The sequence below is a fragment of the Sinohyriopsis cumingii genome, chromosome 14 (genome assembly GCF_028554795.1).
Source record: "Sinohyriopsis cumingii isolate HCF-2022 chromosome 14, ASM2855479v2, whole genome shotgun sequence".
NCBI lineage: Eukaryota > Metazoa > Mollusca > Bivalvia > Unionida > Unionidae > Sinohyriopsis > Sinohyriopsis cumingii.
The window spans coordinates 35,895,066-35,913,149 of record NC_142974.1 but is presented as its reverse complement, the minus strand read 5'-3'; the positions used below and the strand labels follow the sequence as shown (position 1 = coordinate 35,913,149).

Sequence of the window (18,084 nt, the reverse complement as noted above, 5' to 3'; positions counted from 1 at the left end):
AAAAATATGGAACGCTTCACGAATTTGCGTGTCATCCTTGAGCAGGGGCCATGCTAATCTTCTCTGTATCGTTCCAATTTTAATATATGTACTGCCGAAGCAAGTACGAATTTGGGCTGGTTTGAAACCATGAAATAGAAATTACACCAAGTAACCTACAAGAATATGGTTCATGGGAGGGGGGATAATGGAGAAATCCTACCTTCATTAAATATTCGTACATTCAGATATGCAAATGTATCGTCTAAAAACGATGGTTTTGATTGGTTGTACAATACATTCCTCAGAAACAATCCCATAAACCACCAATTCTACTTCCTGCTTCCGCTTGAACCAAAATTCGTGCGAACGCCTTTCAAATTTGAGCGATAACGATTAATAATTGCTGCATCTTAGTTACCATATTCTCGATTCATATATATTTAAAAATTGTTAGACATATATGTAATTATAATTAATCACGCTTTGATTTATTTTACAGTTTATCATAGTGCGCAAATTTAACAAACTAGTTTGTATAGACCATAGTCACGTTACCAACTGCCAGACCAATTTGAATTTTCGTTTCAGTCCTTTTAAGTTTTATCAGTTTGACTTTATTTTCTATTTGTTGTGAATATTGGCTGAATTTATTTGATATTGTACTTGCATTGCTAAGTTTTTTGTTCATTTATATGTATTAGTGTTTAAATTTGATTACTACCTAAGTAAGAAGTTTGCATATTCACATACTAGTTAAGGTATTGGAACTGATAGCGTGAAGAATATACTAGAAAATATTTTATTAGTTATATTCATTTGATACGTTTTTACCCCAAGATAGTAGTTTGTTTTCTGAAGTGTTTATGATTAACTTCCATTTTATTACACTTGATCTGGTGTGAAAAGTATAATTTAGTGTTTATGTAATTTATATTTTCTTTTTAGAAAGACAGTTACTTCTTTTAAATAGTGGATATTCATTTCATATTCATTGTATATTTTGCATAGCTGCCGCATACTTGTCAGAATGTCGAGGAGCATTTTCGTTGCAGGTGATTCCAATTTGAAGCAACTCAGTTGTCTTCTGAATCTTCCCAACTTATTCCTGTTGACTATTCCTGGTGCGAAATTGGTTAGAGATGTCACCAATTTTAAATCCAAAGTGTTAGATGTTGTCCGAGCCCAAAAACCTGACCTGCTGATTCTTCACATAGGTTCGAATGATGTTGGAAAAGATGTTAGCATATTTACAAGGTATTTTTACTTGTAAATTTGACTTTGAAAACATTTATTATTTGTGCCCAATATTTGCAGCATAACTATTATAAATTTCTATTGTATATTTAATTTATTATATTGATCTTACAGAGTACAACTGGCTAGTGATGAATTCCAAATATTCTCTCTAATTATAATATGACCAGCATAATTTTCAATAACAAATTTACATGATTAGCATCCATATTGACTACTCGTCATACAGTCTAAGACATTGACCCTGATATTTATGTTTTGGGGTCAATGTTTTATTACCTAATTAATTGTGCTTGTGTAGCATGTTTTGATGTCACCTAGCATCATATTGAGAAGTCAGATTTCAGAAATATCTCAAACTTTATGCAGCCCGTATTGATGCTTTTCTACAAATTAAAGTCACAATGATTTAGCGAGATTGTTCTTACTCTGATGCCTTTTTTCTAATAAATTAAAATTCTCACACAATCATGTGGACCTGATTTCAAGTTATGTTGGCCTACATTTCATTTGCCTGAAATGTGATTTATGCCGGGAATGCCATAATCAGATTAAGTTGAAGTATGTTTCTTTAACAAAATGAACAAAAACATAAAAGTATTGAAGAAAGTGTTTCAGTAGCTTCATTTAATTCAAGATTCTTGTCACAATTTTAACTGATTTTGGTATTCTCAGCTTCCAACAATCTACATTTATTAACTAATAATCCACCAAATGCCACAAATAAACAGGCTTAACATCAGGAGGAGGGTAACATTAATTAGGTAATACATATTGCACTTTATGACAATACAATTTTTACATTGCTACAACAAAAATGAAGTGTGTTGATTGTTCCGAAATCTTGCCATATGATGTCAAAATGGGATATTTATTTTTGCTTAGAGCTTGAGAGTTGAACAAAATAACCCTGGTAGCAGATGTTTTTAAATTTTTGTATCATTTTCTTTATATTTCCCAAATGGCAGCAGTTACTATGGTGGTGAATTTCTGAAATTTTCACAGTTTTATTAGTCATGTTTTGTTTGCATTTAGTTAATTCTTTTTGTGCACTTCTTGCTTTCAGTTGTTACAGAGACTTTATTCGTCAGCTGCTGGAAATGAATCCCACGATGCTGGTCACTGTTTGTGGAATTCTGCCTCGAACCACCAGTAACTTTAAATCTTTTCATTGGAACTCTACTGTTTTACCAGACTTACAAAGAGGATGTGCTGCACTAAATGATGTCATTATGAGCTTAAGCCGAGAATGTGATAAGTGCCATTTTATTGACTATAACCCATTGTTTGATCGAAGTATGCATTTGGCACGTGATGGACTCCATGTAAATATAAATGGTGCATATGTATTGAAAACAGTATTGGAGTCATTTGTTGTTAGTTTGGACATGGAGCAGGTAAACAGCGCTGAAAAATTGTTGTCCTTGGACATTGTCGATACCCGTATGTCTTATGCGGATGTAGTGAAGCAGTTTCCACCCAGAGATAAACTTAAGTCGATGGATTACAAGGATAAGGTGACTAACATAAATTATAGTTTTTACATAAAATCTAAACTTGCTTTTAACATGAATAAGGTCACATATTCACATCAGTCTATATTTGGTAAATGATTTTGGTATTACAGCAATATGTCCATGTTAAATCATAATGTTCTGCCCCTATTTGTTTTTAGAAGATGTCAACTTCATGTTTGTCCTTTTTAAAATGACAGGTAAAATTATTAATGTGCTTATTATATACTTAAGAGTAATTGGACTGACCAAAGTACAGAATTTTTTGTTTACATATATTGTTAATGTTTTATAATTATTTCATTTAAGGAGAGCTGCAATTTTAGCAAAAAGCCATTTATTCCCAAATTCAGGAGGTATAAACGATACAGAGTACCTGTTTCAACACGAGTTAAAAAGGTATGAGCATTTTGTATTAGATAGAGATAAAGATAAATTGAAAAATGTATCATCTAAAGTAAGAAATTATACTAAAGTCTCCCCTGCCCCCCCCCCCCCCCCCCCGCATTGTTATCCCTATTTTCATGAGTCAGTTCGTCACATTTTCACATTATGGCCATAAATCTGTAAAGCTTGATATTTTTTCAATAAAATCTGGGTCAATTAATCGTCTTGACCCGGCCACAACGTCTTTTGAATAACTCCTGTCTTGAATTATATGTTGTATAATTTATTTATATTGTCCTAGTGGTGTCATATACCAGTTTCAACTACATGTTCCACTTCATGGTTTTGAGTCAAAGGTTAGGTTAGGCCTACGTCAGGCTTATCCAGGCTGCAACTTTTTAGCGATATCTGGGTTTTCACAAAGATTTCATAGAATTATTCAAATGAAACGTGAATCATATGATCATGTGTCATATCTACACCCACCCATAAATTGTGAAAGTCATTGACACATCTATTGTTCATAGATCAAAACTCTTATACTCTAGCTTTATCTGTGCAGTAACTTTCTTTGCCATAACTATCTAATGCCTACTAGTTTTGCACTAATATTTTAGCGGAATTGTTTCAGTCGACCTGCTTTGTGTTGGGGGTGAAAGGTTGAATCAGATATACTACATGTACAGGCTGGAATTGTTATAAGAATTCTGATTTTTCACATATACAGTGATGTTGGTTATATAAACTCACACACAGAAAGCTTGGAATGTCCAGGTATGGTTCAAGGGTTGAAATAGACATAATGTAGCTTTTGTCTTGTCTCAGAGTTTGAAAGTCTTGTTAAATTTTAAAAATAGTTTGAGGAATTGTTCATATGAATCCGATGCTGTCAAGTCCACTCACACTCCAAAAAATGAATGTCAGTTTCTCATAGTTGGTTCCAGTTATGTGACTTTCAGCCTTAACCATCTCACAGTGTGTTAAAATGGCATTAAACATCAGTTCCATCACCATCACACCATTGCCTTTTTGAACATCAAAAAAGTGGGTGTGGGAAGAGACATTTTTATTTCTTATTAAATCTGAAAGATTTTATAAATAAATTTCATGATTATTGTTAGTCTATTTTCCAAAATGTACATAGCTCGCTTGTTTCATAAGTTAGGTTTCACAGCTCAGGCAGATATATCATTCACAAGAAAAAGATATCAATTTTCTCATCCTGACATGCATCACTTTTATCTCTGCTTTATATTTATTTTAATTTCAATAAAAATGAAACTCTTTTCAGTCTCGTAGAACTAGAGTTTGTTCTCAGAAAAGGTTTGTTTTTCTCATGTTTTTATTATGTTGATTCCCTTTTTGATATTTCATTTCTGTTCATTTTTTACATTTACAACCAAAATGATTAAAGGTGGATAAATTGTAAGCCAATTGTCAGGTTATATTATATCATTAATCATGTTGGAAAAGCAGAAATATTTCACATTTAAATACAGATTTCTTATTTACATAACAAGTTTTATTCTTAAAATCCTATGATTCAATAAGTACCATCATTATTCTAGTTGAGTTATAAGACCAGAAATTTACCTCTGATGTTGCATCTCATTTGTATTGCAATCACATTTCAGTAAATGCATATTAGCCCACTGTCATGATAATGTGTGACACAATATGTCTTTGGCATGGTTTTGACATCACTATATACCATAGATGCACAAGCCCTTGCCAGTGGGCCTAATCTGGCGTGTGAACAGTAATAATATTAAAGAAATTTGTTTTCAGCCCTCGATTGGTCTTAGAAAATGCAATCTGGTCTTTGGCCAAAACCGGTTTTACACCCTGGCTATAGACTGTGACAAGGAAACCTTATAGTTATGTAACTGATAAATTGTTAACGCTTCATTAAAAATCCAATAAAACTAATTAAAATCTTTCTCAGATGACTCCAGTTGCTCTTTATCAGTTACTATACAAATGATGACATAAATCATGCCACCTTACAAAGTTAATGCGATCTCTGAATGTGGATGTTAATTTACAGTACAATTATCTTTGTCACAATGTGCATGTTAATTTACCATTAAATAATCCTTTCATCAGCACATAATGAAATCATGCAGTGTGGCATATCTTTATTTACAGTACAAAAGCTCAGTATGTTCACTACCTTCTATATTGTTATTTTTTATAAAATTACTAGTTATTATTCAGTCATAACAAAATGTGTTCATTATGGACCAGACTGGTTTCTTTTTTCTTTCAATTCATTTTAATAATGCACATACTTCAGAAATGAAATTTGTTATATTGTTACTACTAACAATATTTGTTTTAATTTTTAAAAAAATTCCCCTGGCCTGGAGAAGTATAAAACCACTAAAAAGAATATATACAACACTCATGCAATGAGAATTTTCAATTTCTTTAAAAGGTATTAAAATCGTATTGGGGTTCCTGTGAGTATTTATGACAGCCAGTGTGTTTCAAAATTAGTGATTAGTTAACTTTTCAATTATTGTTATAATTTATAACCTAAATGCATTTGTTTTTACTTCATTTGTACATTAAATATTCAAACAATGTTGTTTACTGCTTTAATAATTGTTTTATATTTTGCCATACATTTATATGAAACATAAAAATTACAATATTTGGCATTCTAAGAAATAGAGGATTGGTACTGTACATTTAATCAATTATGTAAGGCCATGCCTGCTATAGTTTCCAATTATAGAGATTATGATCAATCCTGCAGCTTAGTTAAAAAATATGTTAACCTATTCTGCATGTCTATTTATAGATGATAATACTGAATCTGTTCACTTATACAAGAGCAAAATTTTCACACTGATTATATATTTGATTCAAGTTTATTCAATGTGCATGTGTTCATTAATACATACATTATGGGTGTGTCGATTGGAACCTGTGTAAAAGCAGCTTCAGTTTACATACTTTGTTATAGTTGTTAGTATTTATTATTGTTATTTTTCTTGTCTTTCTTTTCCCTTTTTCCAAGTGATATTTTTTTACTTGAGCAGGAAAATAATCATCAGTTATGCTATTGTTTGATGATAGTAATTTACTGATATCTGTACAGCTGCGTTGCTACATTATGATTAATAAATCATCTGAGAATTGTTAACTGGTAGTGCTTGTGTACTGAACATATATACCATCATAGATTAAGAATGGCCTATTCATTTCTTTTTGTGGAAAACTGACATTGCCAGCAATATGAATCTATCTTAACTTTTTATATAAACTGCATATTTGCTAAATGGTAATAATAATTGAAATTACATTTTTATGCATCTTTATTTCACAATAATATTTTATATTAGAGTGAATATTCTTCATCAGATTCCACCCCTTACAGCCAATGTGTGTAGCCATCATTATAATATTGTTCGCATATTCTTATTTTCTTTAAAAAAATTCTCTTGAAAGACACGTACGTATTTTTACATTTATAATTCGAGCGACGCATTTGCCAGGTCTTTTATTTAACTGTATCAGGTGTCCTTTTTTATGTGTCAAGAGTTATTGCTGATACTTTGATAAGTTTGTTTCAATTAATTTTTTTCTCAGGAAAATAACTATTGAAATGTTTTTGATGATATATACTTTTTATGCAGATTAGAGCAGCATGAGATAATAGTGCATGTCAGTGAGGATGTTGCTGTAATATTGCCACCAACAGCTATTCATAACATATACAAGGTAATTGTTTAGTATTAAGGTATAAATGTTAATTATCAAACTATAAATGTTTCAGTCTGAAAGTTTAAAAAAAAGTTATTGAATAAAAGACCGGTGCTGTTTGCGGTATTATAGTTTGTTATAGAAACTACAGTGAAAGTAATGACTTTGGAAATTTCCTTTTTCTAAAAATATATGATAATATAATTAACAAGGTATTTATTTATAAATTTCAGAGCAAATGATGATATAGGCACCTTTGCATATGACTGTGTTAATGACAACATTTGTTGTTATCAAATTTGCTTGATTTTGTGCCATCATATAAAGTTTAACTTTTTAAGGATCGACATATTCATGCTGCCTGTACACACCAGAAACCAAAAGTGAAAAGATTCATCCAGAAAATCATCCCTGCAAAGGTAAGTAGAAAATACTATACAATTGTTTTTTTCTTATTTTATCATTCTAAATACTGTTTTGTGGCTAATGTTTTCACATTTGACCAGTAAAGAAGAAATCTGATCTTGAGATTTTTTATATATATTTTTGAATCACTGTTCTTTAATAATAATGAATACTAAGCTATTAAAAAGTGCAGCATTGTTAACATTTAAGTGCTTTTCTATTTTCCTAAAACACTATTACTGTTGAAATATTTTTATTTTTTTAGGTATTCTGCTGTCCTGAGTGCCGTGTGAAATGCACTAAGGAAGACTTTCTTTTGAACCATTACTTGAGCAGACATGTTCCTCATAGAAAGAAAATGGAGGAGATCATGTGTATGTTTCTTGAAGTAGTTATTGCCAAATTATTATTAAATTTTCAAAAAATTAACCCAGTTAATTTGCTTATTCTTGATGAAATAGATGCATTACAATTATATTGTGTTATATATTTGGTGCTTTTGACCTGTAAATTCTGTGATATGAAGTTGATTGTTTTTCATTTTCCAGCATAGATACACAAATATTGTTTTATTCCTTAATTATTACTTAGCTTTTTGTTTCCTCTTTGTAAGCCTTTTCTTTAATCGAATCTAAAACATTTATTCCTTTCCAGATAAGGATGCTTCATTCAAACCAAACCATATGAAGGTATGATATATATTAGTTTCTGCTTAAATACAATTCAGAACTTAATAATTTTAATTATGTTTACCAAAATTATATTTTGGCTTCTTGTGTTAAGGCAGCCATCACTTGTTTTGAATGAGGACAACTTATACTACTTCGTTTGTTTAGTTTGTTCCAGAAATACTTACATAACTAATTCATGGTGTACATTTTTTAATTAATGCATATGATTCATGATTGGGTATTTGCACGCACACACACACACACATAGTTACTTCAACATGACACATAAAGTTGACTTAAATAAAATTATTTCTGAAACCTTAATACAGTCCATGTTATATTTTAATGTTCCTATAATAATATCTTGAAAAGATATCAATTTTCTTTTTGATGATAATAATTCATGCATAAATTAAAATTTATCTTCCAACAGAATCAGGGTACAATTTTCATCTTTGTTGATATCTGTGTATGTATAGCTATTTAATACTTCTAGTGTCCTATTTATAAAATGCTCAACAACCCTCAATCATTGGCTTTATAATGAATTTACCCTTTTACAGGATGAGATATATACTTGTAAAGCATCCAGTCACATAAGTTCCATAACTGATAGTGATTTTATTGCATTGGATGTTCCTGAAATGCAGTTATTTGGTAAATATACATTTCAGTATTACAGTTATGTATCTGGTCTGTTTACTATTTTCATCTCTCTCACTTTCTGTGTGTGTCTATATATATATATATATATATATATATATATATATATATATATATATATATATATATATATATATATATATATATAGTGCCATCCTAATGTGCCGTTTTATTAAGACTGAGGTATAGAATGTGTAAAGTGGAACTTTAATGTGACTTAATCGTTTTCCCTTTATTTAATTTGAACATTATTTTGTGTCTTTCACAATAAATGATTCAACATTTATTTGTTAATAAGGCATGAATAATTTCCTTTCAGACACGATACTCAGCTTTGTGGATTTAATGCCATATATCATCCGTGATAGTCATTTTTTATCAGAAAGAAAACCAGGGTATTACGATATAATATTTACTCTGGCTCAAGACGCTGATGCCTTTAGTAATATCATTAAGCAAATTATCAGATCTTTCTTATGCTGTTTCTCGCCATTGTATAAGCATATACCTTGCATACTCATGCAAAATTCCTGTCAACAAAGTGATGCCATGCCACATTTAACATCACCTTGAATACAGTTGTTACATATTGTTGATGGATGTTTCGTTCATTTATTATTAAATTTATCATCTTTATCAATATATAGGCATGAAATGTGAACAAAGAGACAAAAGAGATCAAACAGTGCTGTCAAACTGTTTGTCATTTGTAAAGAAAATTGCTGCATTTTGTTGGAAGAACTTTGCAAAAATGAAACTGATCCTTTCTGGTGATGTTGAAGAAAATCCTGGACCTCCAGTGGTAATTATTTCTATATTGTCATCTATACCTTTGTGAGAAAGCTTGCCAGAGCTTCTTATGGGTTGGTTGTTTTTCCTGGGGTTTTCCCTGGTTCTTCCTCAACCAATTAATACGGGCTCCCATGTATAGCCTATCGTGTGCTAAAAAATGGTGTTAAACCCCACAACAACAACAACAACATACCTTTTGGGTACACACATTTTATTTTTTTCTCCCTTCTGTTCACAATATATATATTAAAAATTATCATACGAGGAATTGATATGTATATCACTAAAACAGAATATGTATCAATGAGAAATAAGTTCTAGGAAATTCCTGATCGGCAAATATAACTAGCAGTAGTGTGTACAGTCAGAACTGTGAAAGTTTCTATGCAGTGTGAGTGATCTTAATAAACCAAATTTAACTCATTCGGCCCCATAGGTTTTTGTCTTTTTTGCCTGAAATGTGCGTAGGAAGGACATTTGGGGTACTATTTTTGAATACATCGTAATACAGCTGTTTTAAACAAATTATCCATGAGAATAATGACTAGTTGTTTTAGAAACATCAATTTCTGCTTCAGGGCTTTGAAGTAGGGTACAGCCTCATCACGCCTACAGACAGGATCGGGGCTGAATTGGTTAACTGCCAGTGTTTCCTTAATAGACAAGATTAGCATTTTAAACTTATTTGTTTTCCTGGTCATCTTTTTCTCTTTTTTTATACTTTTAAAAGGTTGGAAAATACTTTCAAACAGGTTCAGTTTTGTTTAACACGTGAATTAGTTCTCATAGTTACAGTATTTTAGTTCCCCATATCATGCCCTATTCTACTAATCTCTCTCTAGATCGAATGTTCCTGGGAATCTTGCACAGAAACATTCCAAACAGAGCAGCTTTTAGGACAGCATGTAATAGGTCATATTCATCCTGGCATGTTATGTCAATGGAAAGACTGTGCTTTTACCAGTTACGATGGAAATGAGTTGGAAACACATGTATTAAAACACATTTATTTGGTATGTAATCTTACAGTTTTTGCATTTTTTTGTCTACATTGTAGAGTGTGACTCAGTTATTGTCATATATTTCTTTTTTCATTCATTCATGAATAATGTAGTCCTTAAAACATAATAATAGTGCACTGAAACTTTTGAAAATGTCAATCACATGCTACAGTCATCACAAATTGGTTACATCACAGACAAAATTAAATAAGTTAGGCTATGAAAATTATTTGGCCTAGAAAAATCTGCTGTGCCCAGTAACACTAGTTTGGTCCTTATGAAGACCTTAATCATAATTATAGTAACTTTGTAATGACAATATTAACTGCTTCATTATTACAATTGTACTTATTTGGCTTAAATATTCCATATACTGTGTAACATATTAAAATAATCTTCTTCATAGTAACATTAATGAAGAAATGTATTTCAGCAGTGGCAGGTGAAACTGGAAGAGGAACTTTCTTTCAAAACCAGCTACAGCATTAGTCATATATAAAAGACAATTATTTCTGATGACCTAACCATGTTTTTGGTTACTTGCTATGAATTTCTTCATCTTTAAGTTGTGAAAATCTGACTGTTGGTGAATGAAAGCCCAGTTCTTTATTCACTGTCATGTTTTTAAGGCCATCTTGATTATCATATGAGTTAATTCTTGGACAACATTTGAATGTTCAGAATATATCTTGTTTTCAGCTTCTTTATGTACTGTTCTCTGGAATATACATGATATTTAAGGTTTTGTTGTAATGAAAAAAATAACTTATTTTAAACATTTAAAAAAAATATTTTATCACATTTGCAGGAACAGTTTTCTTTTCATTCCATTGAAGAATGGCAACAAGCTTTACCTCTTGGACAGTTATCAAAAATAACTAGTGATCTGCATTTATGTCCAGTGCCATTGGTGAGATATTACAATGATGGTCATTAGAAATGCGCCTTGAAATTAAAAAATGCATGTTTTTGGTTCACTGATAGTTCTATTTATCACATAGCTTTCATTATCATATCAGTTATCCATATTGTATGGTATAGTTAAACTTAGGATTTCTTAATTTTCTGTGATCTAGTTTTACCTTTATTATTTTGTAACATGAAATTTTGTGACAGTTTCTTAATATTCCAACTTTAATTATTTTTCAGTGGATATTTCATGATAAGTTTTATTTCATTTGCTGATTTGAAAGTAATTATTTACCTAAACTAATTTGTTCAGTTCCTATATTTTTTTTCCTCTTACATATATAAAATATTGCTATATGCAGAATGAGCAGTTATATTGGAACTGATTAAGACAATATTCCACTCGAGGAATAGTTTAATTATAATGTAATACATTACTACTAATGCGTACCTTGATTATTTTTTTATTTTTTTAGGTAATCAGCTCACCCTCTTTTCTCATTTAACTTTCAGTCTGTGTGTAATGTCTCTCATACATAACAATCTGCATAGTTTCCTAATAATTAAGCTCATTTGATAACATTTTGATGATAACAAAGATCTTTATAAAATAGTATTTATAGTGATATTCAAGATGTTTTATTTACAGTTAACTTTATTTTTCTGTCAACAGCGAAGCAAACTGCATCTCCTTTTACTGGATGAAGATTTCAGAATGCCACCAAAATACCCATACACTATTGAAGATCACAGCCAGTACTTATCTATGCTAAACAGTTCCAATGCTCGTGAATTTGAAAAGCAAACTGCAGAATATATTTGCAAGAGGCAGCTTCTAGGAGAAAAGTGGACAACAGATGACAGTATACAAGTTAAAACTCCTGTGTCAAATTCTTTACAGCAGGAAGCCGCATTACATCCTACAGATATTAACAATAAAACTTTATCCAGGAAAAGAAAGTCAGATTTATCAGAAGTAAGCATTGCTAAAAATGTGTTTACAACCAATTTGGAAAAGTGCCATAAAGCCATTTACATAGAGCATGACATCATCAGTCAGTTGATAGAGTGCCATTTCATGGATTCGAAGAATAAGCAGCTTCAACAATTTGAGGATGCTGCTATAAATATAGCCACTTTTCCTAATTGTACTGAGGGAGTATTCGTATTTACTTTACTTAAAATTATAAATGACAGCAGTGAAGCACCATTTTATTATATGCGATATATTGAATCAGGATATTATCAAAATTTTATGGTGGAGAATTTTTCACATCTAATATGTGAGAAATTGACTATCTCAAAAGAATCACTTTTCTTGTGCAACATTGCCACTGATGAAGATAAAAAAAAGATAACACAGAGGAAAATGAAAGGTTCACATAAAAGTCATAGCAGACCAGATAAAGTATATAAATATAATTTAAGTAATTTGAAGGAAAGAAAACTACAACTTGCAGAGCATGCTGAAAATTTCACCAACTTGGAATTATGTGCCTGTTTTGTTCTTACCACTCGCAAAGGATTCACTGTTAAAATCGGCAAAGATGTATCGGATGCCTATTACATGTCCTGTGACAATGAAATGCTGAAGACTCCTGCTATTCGTGATATCATATGTCATTATCCAGAGATCAGAATTTTGGATCGTTATGAGAAATCTTCAGTAGACTTTCTAAAAAGTTTTGCTTCTGTTGAGTCAATATATGAACAAAGTATTATGCTAAATTTATTATCAAATGACCATGGAATTGACATAATAAAATTTCTGTATCGCTTTTCTATCTGTTATAGTGCTAAATCATTAAGGAACAAGGCGCTTTATCTTTACAAGAACAAACAATTTGGTGAATTATTCAAAGTCTACAGAGACCTTTGCCAGGAAAATGATCACAATAATAGTGCCAGTGAAAATATTGTGTATCATGCTGAACCTGCGCCAGTACGTAGGAAAATGTTCACACCACGTGGAAAGATTGTGACAGCAGAAATGGTATTGAAAACTGTTGACCTAAAGAATGAAAATGTAATGAAAGATATAAGTATCTATGATAATTTCAAGAAACAGCTACTTGAATATGGAGATTTAGTTATACAGGTTTTTGATGAGCACAAATTAATTGCTGTCATGAATGACTATGATGATGAAACGGGAGAATTCAAGAAGTCTGAGTATGTCGTGACGACAAGGGAGCAGTTTGAAAATGGAATGTTCTACACTTGTACATGTAAAATTTCTGACATGTCAAAGAGAACTTTAAACATGCATACAGTAAATTCTGTATTAAATAGCAGGATGGAGGAAACAAAATGTTTGCTCATTTTTTGCAACTAGATTAACCAAGGACTTGCATTTTTATATAAATGTGTGTGCCTTAATATAATGATACATAGCATCCCCTGCTGATATATGACTTATTTAAGTCCACCTAAGCTTTATATTGTTAATACCATTTATCAAACACCCTCATTGGCTTTATGTAGTAGCATTATTAATGAGATTTATGAAACCCAGGGTGCATATGACAATGTCTTAAACCATTCAACCACCAGAGGCTGTTTTTATTTGTGTCTGGGAAATTGTGATGCAGACATGTAACATGATATCCCACCCAGTCGCATTATATTGACATTGGCCTCTGTATATTCAAGTACTAAAGAAATATTTGACGAAGATAAATGTTTTATTCAATATTTTTTTTATACAGAAAAACAGTAACAATAACAATAACAATATCTAAATACAAACAGATTATGGAATTTAACAATGAAAAAGAGTTAAAATATAACTAAGATGGACATAAATATTACATATGTTTCATTTCTCTCATTTTAATAATTATTACAAGACCTGTTAACATGTGAAAAAAAAGCCTTAATCATAATGCAAAGCGCTAGCAGCAAAAATGCAATCTCTTAGTACATAAATTGTGTTATGGTTTTATTGAAATTAATGGTGTTTATAAATCACAATATAAATGTAGTACTAATATTAGTAACCTTACTCTTACCAAGCGGACAGGGTACTAACATGAGCATATACGTGTCAATGGAGCAAGCTGGGTGTGATTCACAACTGGTGCTCTTTTAGCCTGATGTCATATAAATCACTGTTGTCAACCTGAAGGATATACAGCCTGTCATAGGTGGCTTTGAAAAAAGTTGTAGAAGGGAATTTCATCGGTAAAAATTAAATTCCAGTTTCTGCCTGATTGAGTCAAAATGTTTGGTCAAGTTTGATTCATCAAACATTCATTTGCAAGCACCCTATTAATATAACTTTCACTGCATTATTGTAAAGAGAGCAAAAGTCTATAAATTGATTTTATGATAAATACTGTTGACATGTGAAAAACATATATACTCACAAGGAACATAGCCCATTAGTTTTAATCTGCATGCACATAATTTTTTATCAAGGAATATACTGAACTGTTATTTGCCAAGTTAAGTTTCAGAAAGTAAGACTTATAATGCACTATTACATTAATGTGTCAACAGGTACCCTTTGTACAAGAACAATACAACTTTATTTAGACCATGATAATTCTCTCCTTATTTTCCTTTGAAGTAATATTTAATGTATAGGATGTCTGAATAAAATGAAAATAGATCATTTCACTTATAGCAATTATGATATATATCACTGCACACACAAAAAACATACCTCTACATCCTCTTTATCTTGCTCTCTCTCTCTCTCTCTCTCTCTCTCTCTCAACAATAAAGGGATTAATATCAAATTAAACCCAATTTAAATGAGAAGTATATTCGGCACAACAAAGATAATAATACTTTGTCTCTTTTAACTGAAAAATATAGGAGAGCACCAGTAACATAGAAAACTTTTTTTAATTATGTGACTTATAAAATTACTGGTCTAGGACCACATCTTTGAAAAACTTATTAACGCAGCTAAGCAACCAAAGAGAAGAAGAAAATTTACAGTTGCATAAAATAGAGATATGATATTACCATAATAATATTTCAGATCTATATTTAATGCAAAAATATTTCAACGAGATCTTTTATATTTCTAAACTATACAACTAAACTCGTTTCTTTCTAATAAGTCCAACATTTTTACTCGGCTAATCATCCCAGTAACTATCTGAATAATTATTATTAATTATGAACTGCTGAATTGTCCATAATTTGTATGTTTTCAGGGATATTAATCTGTTGAAAATAATCACTTAGTTAATTATGTGAAAATGATCATTTTACTTTTATGCAGATAGGAGAAAATGCGATTTTTGTTTTGCAAATCACCGATTTTATTTTATTTTTTACTTATTATTAAATTAACTCCTTTTTAGTTGCCCAGATAACTTAGCTCCTTGTCTTTATAAAATTATCTATCACCGACAATAACATCTATAATAATAATAATAATAATAATAATAATAATGCTTTATTTTTAGAGGGTGACTCATTAGTCAAGGACTAATGTTGCTTGAGGCCCTCTTATGGAGAGCATCACAATGCACATTATATGAAGATAGCAATAATTGTTGTTTATTTTAACATGTTTAGTATTAAAATACTAAATTCGATTAGCTATTAGAAGCACATACATGCTCATGATATCTTTTCTTAAATAGTCTAATATTTTCAGCAGATTTTACATGTAGTGGAAGCTTATTCCACATAACTGAACCAGAATATTGGTATTGTGTTGAAAATGGCCTGAATAAATCCTGAAGATACCCTGGTGCAGTTCCATGTAGACATTTATATAAAAGAACTACCTTGTGAAAATCTATCCTGTCATATATTTTGAAACATTTTAGTTATATAAATAATGCTTTTGAAGGATGATCAACAGATGCATCTAAAATTACATGTGCTGCTCGTTTCTGAAGTTTATAAATCATGTCAAGCTCAGATTTAGCACAATTTTCCCATACATTATAACAATAATCCATTTTTGGAAGAATATATGACTTGTAGTATAAATTGCGAGTTTCCGTAGGTAAATATTTCTTGATTCTGCTGAGAAGGGCAATTTTGGATGACAGTGTTTTACAAAACTTATCAATATGGTCATTCTATTATAAATTATTATCTACGGACACACTACAAGCCTTTCATGTTTGACATTTTCTAATGGATGATTATTTATTGCAAGAGACAGTTTTGAGTTCCCTTACCTGTGTAATTTAAGTGATGTCCCCAAAATCATACATTATGTTTTATCTTCATTAACTACCATCCTATTTTGTTGTGCCTAGTTATGGAGTCAAATAAGGCCCGAGTTTAATCTTGTTTGGTTAACTTCATTATCATAACTAGACATATACAAGGTTGCATCATCTGCAAACAAATATGTAATTGTGGATTCATTATTTAATGGCAGATCATTGATATAGATAAGGAAGAGGAGAGTGCCCAAAACTGAGCCTTGAGGGCCCCCTGAATGCCTAGTGAGAGCTAATATTGCCAATGCTTACTTGTTGAGACCTTTGGTTTAGGTATGATCTAAGCCAGTTTAAAGAAGGATTGTTGAACCTGTAACAGTTCAATTTTTTGAATCAGAATTTCATGATCAATAAGATCAAAGGCTTTCTTGAAGTCAAGGAAAACAATCCCAGCCATATGTCCATTATCCATTTTTATCCATTTATGTTTCAAAAAATGTATAGACCTGAATGGCTAAATGTTTTTCAAATAGTTTTTACAATACTGATAGAATTGATATTGGTCGGTAATTTCCTGGATCCTTCTTTTCTCCTTTCTTAAAGATATGTGTAACCTTTGCACATTTCAGTGTTTCTGGAAAATTACCAATCATTATTATTAAATTTATGATATGCATTAGTCGCTTTGTAATTACTTGTGCAGCCATTTTAAGAATTCATGGACCAATACCATCCAATCCAGAGGATTTATTAATATTCAGCTTAATTACAATATCAAAAACATCAGCTTCACTAACATTCGCTACTGAAAATTAATTATCACCAGGAATTTTAGCTATTATAAATAACAGAAGAGCATCAAGTTCAATTTTGTTATGCTAGTCTGGTTCTGAATACTTTTATTGGAGATATTTATGAAGAAATTGTTGAACATTTCCACAATGTCTTGTACAGATGTTGCCATATCAAATAAACATTGTGACCCCGCTATAGCTTGCTTTGATGTAACACGAATTTGGATATGACATGGCTATGGCATGGCTTCTGAAATTAAATATACATGTACTCTTCTCATAGGGGCCCTGAGTGGTCAAGTGGTCTAAAGCGCTCTCCGTTACGGATTACTGCCATCTCACCTCTGTCTGCGTTGGTTCGAGTCTAGGATTCGGCCAATGTGGGTATGTGAGAAAGCTTGCCAGTAACTTCTCGTGGGTCAGTGGTTCTTCATGGGGTTAGCCCTGGTTCTTCCTCCACCAATAATACTGGCCACTATGCATGTTATATCATAATCTGCTTATCCTGACATCTGGCCTGAGTACTGTATGTTCCGTGAGATCTCATTACTTTTTTTCCTTAAATCATTTTTGGTAGTGGATATCATCCTCACAAGGAACTAGCTCATAATGGATGTTTTGGAAGAAATAGTGTTGGTTTATTGGCCGCTCGCTAGTAATTAATATTTTTATTTTCACTGAACTCTGTAAGTGGATTGTAAAATTAAAGAACACTCGTATTTTCTGTAGTAATCACTACCAACAGAACGGAACACCTGTGTATTCATTTTATGATGGCCTTCTAAAAAAAAAAAATGTATGATGGAAGGCAGCATTACTTCGCCAACAGAAATGTAACGGGAAACAACCCACCAAAACAG

The 18,084-nt window shown here is 31.3% G+C and overlaps 1 protein-coding gene and 1 non-coding gene across 2 annotated transcripts; one reads left to right on the top strand and one right to left on the bottom strand.

Annotated features, from left to right (window-relative positions):
- LOC149783573 (U6 spliceosomal RNA) lies at positions 1-107 on the bottom strand. The gene has a single exon (XR_016414192.1). It is a non-coding gene; the product is annotated as a U6 spliceosomal RNA (small nuclear RNA).
- Positions 108-1,009: 902 nt separating this feature from the next.
- LOC149783572 (uncharacterized) lies at positions 1,010-13,624 on the top strand. The gene is made up of 11 exons (XM_089932865.1): positions 1,010-1,236; positions 3,060-3,149; positions 6,782-6,866; positions 7,190-7,267; positions 7,519-7,627; positions 7,908-7,942; positions 8,488-8,581; positions 9,235-9,389; positions 10,222-10,392; positions 11,189-11,290; positions 11,963-13,624. The coding sequence occupies exons 1-11, from the start codon at positions 1,010-1,012 to the stop codon at positions 13,622-13,624; spliced, it is 2,808 nt and encodes a 935-aa protein (XP_089788991.1).
- The last annotated feature ends 4,460 nt before the right edge of the window (positions 13,625-18,084 follow it).

Bases quoted from the DNA above. Each gene is read 5' to 3' on its own strand.
- LOC149783572 (XM_089932865.1), top strand. From the start codon at position 1,010: ATGTCGAGGAGCATTTTCGTTGCAGGTGATTCCAATTTGAAGCAACTC. The intron at 6,867-7,189 runs GTAATTGTTTAG...TAACTTTTTAAG, and splicing joins CTATTCATAACATATACAAG to GATCGACATATTCATGCTGC. The intron at 10,393-11,188 runs GTATGTAATCTT...TCACATTTGCAG, and splicing joins TATTAAAACACATTTATTTG to GAACAGTTTTCTTTTCATTC.